The 12,824-nt window shown below is 47.9% G+C and overlaps 1 protein-coding gene across 3 annotated transcripts in view; it reads left to right on the forward strand.

Annotated features, from left to right (window-relative positions):
• Positions 1-9,556: 9,556 nt before the first annotated feature.
• gse1b (Gse1 coiled-coil protein b) overlaps positions 9,557-12,824 on the forward strand; it is a 602,615-nt gene continuing 599,347 nt past the window's right edge. For all 3 annotated transcript variants that reach the window (XM_043706595.1, XM_043706596.1, XM_043706598.1), the window contains exon 1: positions 9,557-11,485. In XM_043706595.1, coding sequence (XP_043562530.1) covers positions 9,569-11,485 — 1,917 coding nt within the window. In that variant the 5' untranslated portion in view covers positions 9,557-9,568. The remainder of the gene's footprint in view (positions 11,486-12,824) is intronic.

Consider the following 12,824-nt stretch of genomic DNA (forward strand, 5'->3'; position numbering starts at 1 on the left):
AGCGATTACAGTTCTGGAATTAATAGAATATGGGTGGTAAGGTTCTGGTGTAAGGGAATATACTTTGTCACAAGTTTAAGCAGAGCTCCATCAATTATATATAAAAGGAGTCTTTTGCCCTTTTTTGCTCAATGGTCCAGATGTTTGGAAATATAAACATTCAAATTCTCCAGAACAAAGATACTACGTCGACACTCTGCAATCCCATGTGCCAAACGTCAGGGCCAGATAAGCATCTCACACAATGATAAACAGTGAAAACATTTCAAGAATTTCAGTTATACATTGTTGGTACATGGACTTTAAAGGGCAGATCATTAAAACAAACTGAGGGATTGGAGAGAAAATATTTCACCAATGATTTTAAATTGCGAGGGAAGCTTTCCATTAAACACTTCAAGAAATATTTATTTTGTCTTTTATGCAGATGTTAACAGGAGGCTTTCCTCACTTGTCTTAGCAATTTGTTTTAAGTAGAGACCGTGTTTACAAAATAGCTGCCTATTTTACTACGATTTCCAATCAGTAACAAAAATGTACAGTTGAAAAGGGATCTTACTCTATTAATCACTGAAAGGTCAAGGAGTTAATTAGGAAGGCAAGAACATAGGAACACAGCAATAAAGCAGCAAGGGTAGGCTATTCAGCCCCTTGAGGCTATTCCACCATTCAATTAAGTGAGAGCTGATGTGTATCTCAATTCCATTCACGTAGATCCATATCCATTACCTTGTCTAAGGAAATTTGAAAAGAACGTCAAATTACTTGCAATAGCACCAATGCTCACCACAGAATATCAATTAACTTGTTTAGATGTTAGCCTTCTGATACAGAGGCCAGGCACTGAACCACAACTCAATATTTATATTCAGGGATGAAATCATGTCGTAAAGTTATTGAGCTGCATCCACTGACAAACACACAAGATCACGTACACTTGGCACCATTATCATGAAAGCCCTACAGTGTGGGAGCAGGCTATTTGGCCCATTGAGTCCGCATCATACCCCAAAGAACATCATACCCCTCTACTCTATCCATGTAACCCTGCATTTCCCATGGCCACTCCACCTAACCTGCGCATCTTGGTACTGTGGGAGGAAACCCATGCAGGCACAGGGAAGAATGTGCAAACTCCACACAGTCACCTGAGGGTGGAATCGAACCCGGGCCCCTTGTGCTGTGAGGCAGCAGTGCTAAGTACTGAGCTGCTTTATTGTGAGTCTTGTCTTCCTTGATGCTGAATTCACCTGCACATCCCCAACCTTGATGGTACACTTGATCCAAAGTTAATTGAGAGCCTAAACAGAGGGCGATAGTGAGAGAAGTTTCTGTGACTAGAAATCTGTTTCTCACTGAGGCTCCAATGGGATCATTGTTGGGCTCTTGCTGCTTGTGGCGTACATTAATGATTTGGACTTAAATGCATGGGGTATGATCAAGATGTTTGCAGATGACAAAGTTTGGTAAGGTGGCCAGTCGTGAGGAAGGTAGCCATAATCTCCAGGTCCTTACCAATGGATTGGTTGGCTGGGTAGAGCAGTGGCAAATGAAATCCATCGTTGAAAAATGTGAAGTTATGCACTTGGGGAGGGCTAATATGGAAGGAGATTAAATGATGAAAGGGGGAATCCTGGAAAGTACTGAAGATCAAAGAGACCTTGGTGTGCATATCCACAGATCCCTGAGGGTAGCAGGACAGCAGATAAGGTGGTGAAAGAGGCATATGGGGCACTTGTCTTCATTAGCCAAGGCATAGAATGCAAGAACAAGAAGTTATGCTGGAACTGTATAAAACATTGATTCAGCTGCAATTGGAGTAATGTGTGCAGTTCTGATCACCCATTACAGGAAGGATATGATTGTAATAGAGAGGGTGCAGAAGAGATTTACTACGGTAATGCCTGGGCTGGAGGGTCTAAGTTATAATGAAAGAATTGGATAGGCTGGGATTGTTTGCCATGAAGCAGAGAAGGTTGAGAAGTTCATAGTGTTCTGAAAAAGGATCACTGGACTGAAAACATTAACTGTGCTTCTCGCTCCACAGATACTGCCATTCCTGCTGCATTTCTCTAGCACTTTTCAATTTTGAAGGGTGAGAGGGGACCTGATCGAGGTGTATAAGATTACGAAGGGCACAGATAGAGTAGATAGGAAGGAACATTTTCCATTAGCAAAGGGGTCATTAACTCGGGGCATAGATTTCAGGTAGGAGGAACAAGGAGAGTTGAGGTAACTTTTTTTTACTCAGGGTGGTGGGAGTGTGGAATTGTAAGGACTGTAAGGACAGTTGAGTTAGAAACTCTGGTAACACTGAAATGGTATTCAGGCATTCTCTTGCATTGTCATAGTGCCAAGGGCTATGGGCCAAAATTTAGAAAGTGGGATTAGTGTAGTCAGATCTTTGTTGACCAGTTCAGAGATGATGGGCCAAATGGCCTCCTCCTGTGCTGTAAAACCCTCTGGGGTCTATGACGGATGAAGAACTCCATTTAGCAACATAGGCTAGGACTATTTTCTTTGGGGAAGAGAAAGCTGAATGGAGGTCTAACTGAAAATCGGGAAAAACAGAAACTGTAATCATACATGAAAGGACTGAGAATGAGAAGGCACACCTTTAAAGTAATTTATAAATGAAGCTAAAGCATTATGGAAGTAAAGCTTTTCCACGCAACAGATGGTTAGTGATTGAGACTGTGGTCAAGGGAGGGACAATTGATGCTTTCAAAAGGGATTGCTATTGGGAATTATAGAATCATACTGGACAAAAAAGGCCCTTCAGCCCAGTGAGTTTATAGCTCCAATGAGTTTAACTACATTAAGTCTAAAACTAGTCCCACTTCCCAGCACGAAGCCCATAATCTTGAATATTGTGACATTTCAAGTGCACATCGAAGTACTTTTTGAAGGTCATGAGGTTTCCTGCCTCAACTACCCACCGAGGCAGTGCATTTCAGACCCCCACCAAATTCTGGGGGAGAAATGCTTTCCTCGTATACCCTCTCAACCTCCTGCCATTCATCTTAAAAGGGTGCTCCCTTGTTGTTCACCCTGATCTAAGGGGAACAAGTGCCTTCTATTGTCCGTGACCAAATGCCTTATAACAATATTCACCTCTACCAGGAACTTACTCAACCTTGTGTGCTCCAAAGAAAATAACTTGAGCTTATCCAGCCTCTTTTCAGAGCTAACCTGCTCCATTCCAGGGGTAACATCCTGGTGAATCTCCTCTGCATCCCCTTCAGTGCAATCACATCTCTCCTATAGTGTGCTAACTCAGAACTGAATGCAGTATTCCAGCTGTGCCCTAACCAACGTCCTGTACAGCTCCAGTGTAACCACCTGGCTCTTATATTTATGTTTTCTCGGAGTCAGTCCTCAACTGAGGAGATTCTAACCTCCTGGTTATATATCTTCTTATTTTTCCTGAATTGAGGTCTCCTGGTTATTTTTTTAAATATAGACCCCCACACCACTGCCAAACAGTGGTCATGCTTATTTATTCCCCAGCACCCATGTTGTGTGTAGAAAGAAGGATACAGCAGAACCTGGAGTGGATGGGCTCAGGAAACTGACCAAGGGTGTAGGAAACTTTATGATGTTCCATCACCAGGAAGAAAGGAAACACCCAAATGCCCAGTGACAAGCAGTGCCCTGTTCATTAAAGGGCAATGCTGCGTGATCAAAACAGTGAAGGGGAGGGCAGGGATTAAATCAAAATAGAAGCGGAGCGGGAAATAAAATACTCCATACCCTGCGGTGCCCAGTTCTCCCTGAAAACCTCGAGGGGATTGATATCCCTGCTCTTATAGTCTATCCTTCTACTGGTAAAGGGAAGTGTCCCGTTTGCCTTCTTAATCATCCTGTTAACCTGTTCTGCCACCTTCAGGGATTTGGGAATGAATCAACACGCAGGCTTTCTGGGAGAAGTCAGCATGACGTGAATTGCTCATGAGGACAACTCACATTGGCCTCTCCTGCCTTGTAACTAATCTGTGATAATGCTGCCTTACCATATTAATATATCCATGAGTGACTCAGCAAACTTGCCCAGCCTCCTATTAAATTTAGTTTTTTGTTGTGATTTGTCCCCTCTGTTGAGTTGGCCATTCCTGAACATATTACCCTATTTCACATTTGTCTTTAAATACCTTCCTGATGCACATCACTCTGAACAGATGGCGGTATGGTGAGGTAGGTAGTGTTTGGCCTCCTGAGCCCATCCACTCCAGGTTCTGCTGTATCCTTCTTTCTCTTTCCCTTTCATCTTCTTACTTTTTCTTTCTCTTCATCTTTTTCCTGAAAGCAGCAGAGAAGGAGTCATCATGGAGGAGGCTGGAATGGGATTTGTGGCAAAGGTGGCAAGATGATGGGTGCAATGGAGGCTCATGTTTGTGGTAGGCCTAGAGCAGGGCGCTATGGGCAAGGCAGCATGGTGAACCTGGGTTGGGGACTCCTAGTGATGTTGGGCCCAAATCAGGGCCGCTTAGCGATGCCAAGCCTAGATCGGGGACCCCTAGTGGTGTCGAGCCCAAATAGGGGATTCACAATGATGTGGGGCCCTCAGGGGCTTCTAATGATGTTGGGTACGGATCAGGGACTCCTAGTGATGTCGGACCCAGATTGGGGATTCTTCGTGATGTTGAGCCCAGATCGGGGATTCATAATGATGTTGGGCCCAGACTGGGGATTCCTAGTGATTTCAGGCCTGGATCAGGGACTCCTAGCAATGTCAGATCCAGATCAGGGGTTCCTAGTAATGTCGGGCCTGGATCGGATTTCTTAGTGATATCAGACCCAGATCAGGGATTCCTGGTGACGTAGGGCCCAGATTGGGGATTCCTAGCAATGTCGGACCTAGATTGAGTATTCCTAGTGTTGTCAAGCCCGGATCGGGATTCCTAGTGATATCGGACCCAGATCGGGGACTCCTCGCGAAGTCAGCGAAAGATGCAGGGACTCCGGGGGTATCGGTCGGACCTGGAACGGGGACATGTTGCAGCTCAGAGACTGGAACAACTTACAGAAACTCTGGAGACTTTAAGAAAGCCCAGAGCCATGCTTGAACAAAAAGAACTCTAAAGTTGAACATTATTTCTTACATTTCTGCCGTTGCATGTTTCTGTCATTTGAACAGAGGATGAAGCTCTATATAAGTACCTTTTTATTCATTTTGTAATCCAAAATGGAGCTGGACTGTGGCGACAAAACACTTTGCACTGTATTTTCCCAAATACATGTGACAATAAAATCATTCATTCATTCAATCATTCAGTTAATATCAAAGTACACCCAACTGCTTTTTATGGGTAGCTCAAATCACAAACATCAATTGCATTCATAACTTTATTCAGATGTGTTGACAGTTTGGCCTTGTATTGGACTCTCATCTTCAATTCAGAATTTTCTGGTGAGAGCTTCATCCCTGAGAATGTCATTTAGATTGTCACTTTGTGATGACATCAAGGAGGCGTTGCATTGGTGGGAGTGCCGGTTTTTTTGGTTGGGCTGTTCAATCCAAGTGGGCATAATGCTGTCTTTTGCAAAGCCAGAACTGCAGGATTAAGACTTGACATTTTTATGAACATGAACCACCTCATGTCAGTTTTAAAAGGAAGAGTAAAGATGTTGCCCTATGTTGTCCTGGCTAACATTTGTACTGTAACCAATATAGTCAAAACTGCATTTCTAATCTCATTGCTGTTTGTAGAATATTGCTACGGGCACAATTCAGCTGTCAGGTCCCTTAGAAAAGTTACTACATTTCAGAAATAATTGATTGCGTCATGCAGATGTAAAAGGTGATATTTAAATGCATGTTAATTCATCATTTATATATAGTTCTGTTGTTGAAATGCAAGTTATCCAAAGTCCAGATATTTTAGGAATCTTAAGTTGAACTAGTAATGAATATCTGACTCAATTCTCAATGCTGTGCCAAATAATCAGGTGTCCAGGCACTGAAATAAACTAAGCAAGGAGTTCAATCAAAAAGTGAAGGTTTAGATTAGATTCCCTACAGTATGGAAACAGACTCTTCGGCCCAACTGCACAGTCCAAAAATGTGCAGGTTAGATAAATTGGCCATTTTAAATTGCCCGTAGTGTTAGGGGCAGGGGTAAATGTAGGAGAATGGGTCTGGGTGGATTGCGCTTCAGCGGGTCGGTGTGGACTTGTTGGGCTGAAGCGCCTGTTTCCACACTGTAAGTAATCTAAAGTCCACACCGACCCTCCGAAGAATAACCCACCCAGATCCATTCCACTACCCTATATTTACCCATGACAAATGCAACTAACACTATGGGCACTTTAGCATAGCCAATTCACCTGACCTGCACATCTTTGGATTATGGGAGGAAACCAGAGCACCCAGAGGAAATTCACGCAGACACAGGGAGAATGTGCAAACTTCATTCAGACAGTTGCCCAGGGCTGGAATTGAAACTGGGTCCCCGGTGCTGTGAGGCATCAGTGCTAACCACTCAGCCACTGTGTTGAAGCTTTGTTTATACTGATAGAATCATTCACATATCAAACAAGAAGGGAAATGACTTCAAAATGGAAAAAAGATGTCAATTCAGTTTTTTTAGCTTAAATTGCATTTTGCATTCCACTCCGCAATTTTTTTGTTTCTTTTTTTTCCTTTTCCCCCACACTATTGCCTAACATCGATAATGCTTATTCCCCCTCCCAGCACCCATGTCGTGTGTGTGCAGGTGTGGACACAGTGAAGAACAACAAGTGTGTAAATCTTCATTTGTATTCCAACACCAGGAAGAAAGGAAACACCCAAGTGGCCAGTGACAAGCAGTGCTCTTCTCAGAGGGCAATGCTGTGTGATCAAACAGTGAAGGGGAGGGCAGGGATTAAATCAAAATAGAGTTGGAGGGGGAAATAATACTCTCCACTCCCTTCAGTGCCCACATCTCCCTGAACAGCTCAAGGGTGTTGGTAGACACCGTGTGCTCCTTCTCCAGAGACATCCGAGCTCTAACGTAACTGCGGAAGAGGGACAGGCAATTGGCCCTAATGACCCTCTACAGGGCCTGCTGCCTGGACCTGTTTATGGCCAGTTTGGCTATGCCCAGGAGCAGATCCACGAGGAGGTCCTCTGACCTACTCTCCCCGCTCCATACCGGGTGCCTGAAGATCAGGAGCATGGGACTGAAGTGCAACCAAAAACAGAGGAGAAGGTCTTTAAGAAAATCAAAAAGGGAGTGAAAACGCACACACCTCATATATACATGGTCCACGGACTCCACAGCACCCCAGAACAAGCAGTTGGACTGGGAGTCCGTGAACCACCGCAATCCGCGGTTGCAGGGCACCGCTGCGTGCAGCACCCTCCACCCCAGATCCCCGAGAGAAAGGGGGAGGACTCCCGTGTAGACAGCCTCCACTGGGGATCTCCACTGCCCGGTGGTAAATGGGCACACCAAGGCGTTCTACTCCACAATTTATCAATCAGATTGGCAGGGGTGAGGGGAAGTTCCTGAAGCTGCACAACCGGACAGAGGGGTTTCAATTTCAGGCAAGGCGTTGGGAGTGGAGGAGGAGTGGACCAGTGTGCTCTGTAGGGAACAGTCCATGTGGAACGCTGACAAGGGGAAGGAGGAGAATACGTGTCTGGTGGTGGTATCCCACTGGAGGCTGGCGGAAATGGCTGCATATGATCATTTGGAGGTGGATGCCGGTGGGTGGTGAGTGAGGACAAGGGGGATCCTGTTGCTGAAGGGCAGAAATGTGATAAGTGGATCAGACACAGCTATGGGCCCTGACAACTAATGTATATTTATTTATATATTGGATTTCTTAAGGAGGATGGGAAGTGAAAAGGATGCCGGTTGTAAGAGTAATCTGGAGATAACTGACATTGTATCATGTATGTGGGTGAGTTTGAGGTGGCAGGGGGTGAAAGTTTAAATCAAAGGAGCTGTGCAGACATACTGGATTTTTTATGAGTTAATGAGTTATTATACTTCACCATGTAGTAGGTATCGAGGGAAACTGAGAGATATATCATTGTTTTCACTTAAGGCGCTGTCGAGTGAATCGGAGAGTTGTTACAGAGAGCAGAAGGCCACTCAGTCCATCATGTCTGCACTGTCCAGAGCATAAACCCAGTGAAAAAGTCTGACGAAGAGTCACCAGACTCAAAATGTTAACTCTGTCTTCTGCCCACAGGTGCTGCCAGACCTCCTGGGCTTCTTCAGCAATTTCAATCTTTGTTCAAGAAGACGCAGTAATACTTGGAAATGAATGTGCTGGAGCACAGTTCTGAGGTAACCTCATAGAGGTTTATAAAATCATGAGGGGCAAGGATAGGGTGAATAGCCAAGGCCTTTCCCAAGATTGGGGGAATCCAAAATTAGAGGGCATAGGTTTAAAGTGAGAGGGGAAAGATTTAAAAGTGACCTAAGGGACAGCTTTTTCACATAGTGGGTGGTGCATGTATGGAATGAGCTGCCAGAGGAAGTGGAGGCTGGTACAATTACGTTTAAAAGTCTGAGGTCACACGACACCAATTGATAGTCCAACAGGTTTACTTGAACTCACAGACTTTTGGAGCGCTGCTCCTTCGTCAGGTCAAACTTCAGCTGACAAAGGGGCAGTGCTTTCAAATAAACCTGTTGGACTATAACCTGGTGCCGTGTGACCTCAGACTTTGTCCACCCCAGTCCAACACCGGCACCTTCACATCATGGCTAACACTTAAAAGACATCTGAATGGGTATATGAACAGGAAGGTTTTGGAAAGATGTGGACTAAACACCGGCAAATGGGACTAGATTAATTTGGGATATCTGGTCGGCATGGACGAGTTGGACCGAAGAGTCTGTTTCCGTGCTGAACATCTCTATGATTCTAAGTTGGACCGGCGTGCATAATTCCGAAGTTTACTGCTTTGTCCTTTTGGGTAGGTATTTTAAAACTGAGTGCCTTACACTCTCCTGTGTAACCCTGCACACCGTTTCTATTGAGTCGTCAAAATCCTTATGGAATGTCTCCACTGAACCTGATAAAAACAATGACTGCAGATGCTGGAAACCAGATTCTGGAGTAGTGGTGCTGGAAGAGCACAGCAGTTCAGGCAGCATCCAAGGAGCAGTAAAATCATGATCCATAATCCAGAATCCACTGAACCCGACCCCGGGGGAGAGAGATGGTTACATCTCCTTGGGAGAGTGATAGCAGTGCTTCTGGCTATAGTGTGTGTGCGTGCGTTTTCCCCTGGGGGGGTGGATGTGTGAAGTTTGAAATTAAGTGTGGGCTCTGGAAGTTTTTGTGTGTTGAAGTAGGAACTGCATTGTGGGGGCCATGAGGATGGCTCGCTAGGAGATGGCGCTGTCTAGCTGCTGGGAGCTGGGGCAAAGTTTGGAAGGAGACTGTGTGCGAGAGAGAGACAGAGCTCTGAGTCCGTCTTGAAGCTGATGCAGAGTGGGCTGTGGGTGGTGGTGTTTAAAGAGGGAGGGGGGGTGGTGGAAATGATTTAGAGACACCTCCAGCTTCCCCACCCCCCCCTTGCCTTGCCTTCCCCATTGAACCCCCCCCCCAGTCCCCTCCAGCGATGATGATGATGATGATGATGAGTGACAAAGAAGCGGCTGCTCCGCGCTCCAGGAAACACCGGCTGATGGCAGCTCTCGGCTCCGGGGAGGAGAGTCCCTCGGCCGGCTCCGCCCGCCTGCACTGCTTCATCTGCGGCGGCTGCATCAGCGCCGGCCGGGAGCAGCGGCTCCAAGTGCGGGCAGCGGGCTGCCCGGAGTCGCCCTACTTCCCGTTCCTGCTGCAGCAGGAGCCCGCTCCCGGAGCGCGGCCGGTCACCGCTGAGGGCTGGGTGCAGGTCTGCTCGGTGTGCCGCTGCTTCCTGGGCGAGCAGTGGGAGTCCTTCGAGCGCTCCCGCACCCCGGTCGACAAGCGCATGTACTGGCTCAAGAGACCGCACCAGTGCGACAGCCGCGCCGCGCCCCAGGAGTGGAACCCCAGCTACCAGCCCGAAGCCTGCAGCGCGGCGCACGGCAGCAAGGAGGCGCCCGACACCTCTGTCTCCTCCCTGTCTGACCAGGAGCTCACTGACCAGGAGCTGGAGGAGACCAGCCCTCCTGGCACCGTCGCCCCCTCCACCCGGGCAGGGCAACCCCCCTCGCCCGCCGACCCCCCCTGGGACGGGCGCCGGACCCCACCGGGGGAGGGAGGAGCGGGGCGCACCGACCCCGGGGACGGGCTCCCCGGACCGCAGGACTCAGTCGGCGCCGCCTCCAGGTCCGGGGTTGCCCCCCGCCGCCCGGCCTGCTTCGTGTGCGGCGGCGCGCTCCCCCGGGACGCCCGGCACCGGGTCCACGTCCAGAAGCAGGAGGGCGCCCCCAGCGAGAGACCCTTCTTCCCCTTCCTGTGGCTCCACAGCCCGCCGCCTGGCGCGTGCCCCCTGAGCCCTGGGGGCAGCACCCTGGTGTGCACCTTCTGCCACACGTCGCTCATGCAGCAGTGGAGGGGCTTCGAGTTGGCCAACGTGCCCGTCCTGCAGAGGCTCTACGTGGTGCCCTTGAACACCGGTGTCTTGGGCACGGCACCAAGAAGCCCCCCAGGCGAGAAGCAGCCCACTGCCGGTAGGAAGACACCAGGACAGGAGTGCTACCTGTGCGGCCAGGACTGTACCAGAGATGCCAAGGCTATCCTGTCCAGGAGCATCAACGATGGTGGTGGTAGCAGTGCCCGGGATGGCCCCATGTACTTTCCATTCATTCGCCTCCTGCCACATCCCCCGCACTCCCCAGCGATGAGTGAGAGCGGGGAGGTCCGATGCTGCAAGGACTGCCATGTTGTGTTGAAGGACATGTGGGGGGTCTACACCGCGACGGGGCGGGAGGAGCTGATCTCGAGCACCCAGGCCTTTCTCGCCCGGTACCTGCAGATGAACGGCTCCGCTGTCCACTCCTGCCCTAACCCGGTGAGCTGCCAGACCCTGAGGGGGGCACGGGTGACAGTCTGCCTGCTGTGCGGAGTGGAGCTGGAATCGGGCCGGGAGTTCCAGCTGAACGTCGATCCTCCGGGCCGCCACAGCCAACGCGAGCCCTTCTTCCCTTTCCTGGCTAGCCGCCCACGCGCCACCCCAGTCCGGCCCGTTGACTCGACCGGCCCGGCGTCTGCCTGCGTCTTATGTTACCATGACCTCCTTGAGCAGTGGTGGAGGGGGAAGAACACTCAACATCCCAGCAGCCCCTGGTCCCGGCAGTACAAGGTGGACACCTTTGTCTGCTTCTTCTGCAGGCAGGAGAGAAAGCGTCACCTCGGTCTGAAAGCCATCACAGTAAACCGACTCCCTGTTTTCCTCCACGCTCCTCGAGTGGCCGAAACTCTCATGGTGGACGATGGCGAGCAGTTGACAATCGGAACATGTGAGGATTGCAGGGCTATGGTACTGGCTGGAAGCAACTTCAAACAAGGAATGCACACAGATTCATTGTCACCGCCCAGTCACGTGAAGGTAAACCATTTACTTCTCTTTCACTGTGATCCCAGGTATATTTGCAGCTGATTTGTGCTGTCACTTTGTAGTTGAACAGACTTTTTTTTTGCTCGTTTACATTACACAACATTAAATTTGGCTGCTGTATGTCATGATTTCCAAAATCAGGCTAGTTTATAACAGGTAATGTTTTCATGACGTTTGTGAGAGACCGGTTGCTCAGGAGCATTTGGTTAATGATACCCTTTTGAATGACTTCTCGAGAACTCTGTACTCGAGTAAAACTCAAAAAGATCAAACCCAGCATTGCAATGAGGTGGCTTCCATCACACTCAGAGGTGTACGTGCTCGATATAAGACACTTGATTCCTCTGAAGTAGAACTGGAGGTTAATGATTTTATCTGATGCTCTGTCCCTTCAACACAACAAACTTCTTTTTTTGTCATTGATCCAGGGGAATCCAGGACAAATCAGACTTGATTTTCACTCCATTTTCCTCCAATGTTTAACATTAAGAAAAGGAATTTTAAAAGAACAAATCGATTTTGCCCAACATAGTTTGCGAGTTGCCGAGGTGTCATGCAAGGAGTTAAGTGTAGAGCCTTTTCCCAGGCATCGTTTTATCAAGAAGCGTGTCCTAAGTGCTGCAGCCTTGTAGAAGGTTTGTTCTGTCATAAGATCTTTAGATCCGATGTTGTTTTCAAAGAGCTCAGATGATTAGTGATCTGTGAATTTCAGGCAAACTGATCTTTCCCTTATTAAAGTAATTTGACAACGGTTGGTACCTTACTGATGGGACAGATGCTAAGTTGGTGCTGATTGGTTGTCACCTTTATGCCCTTGCTGCACCTGTTTTGGCACTTGCAGGGGAATGTCCCTGTCTACCTCTATCTTCGAGCGGCCATGCATGTTGAGTTGTGGGAGCAGCTGTGCATTATTTTGACTTGATACTGCAACGTTTCAAGTTATCACTGGGACAGCAGCAATGCGGGACATGTGAAGTTTTCGCACCGCCACACTGCTGGCTTGTGTTTACTATTTGTGGATGCTTCAGCAAAATGGGTGCATGCGATTTCTGTTAGAAGTCCACTGGAAAATACCCAGTGAAAAAGAGGTGCTACTCTTCTCAATCGAGTTGTATCTGAGGAGAATGTTCTGACTTGGTGATGCAAATTATTGGCAGCTTAGGTTAAATCTCAAAAGGTGAATTCAGAGAGTTGTACAAAATAGGGGATTTTGAGTGTCAGGGTGATTTTTTTATTGTTCCAGTGATAAGCTGTATAAATCTGGCTGCAGTGAAGTACTGTGTCACATGCAAGTGGGATTTTCACAATTCGCAGTGTTGACTGGACTCCA

The sequence above is a fragment of the Chiloscyllium plagiosum genome, chromosome 17 (genome assembly GCF_004010195.1).
Source record: "Chiloscyllium plagiosum isolate BGI_BamShark_2017 chromosome 17, ASM401019v2, whole genome shotgun sequence".
Classification (NCBI taxonomy): domain Eukaryota; kingdom Metazoa; phylum Chordata; class Chondrichthyes; order Orectolobiformes; family Hemiscylliidae; genus Chiloscyllium; species Chiloscyllium plagiosum.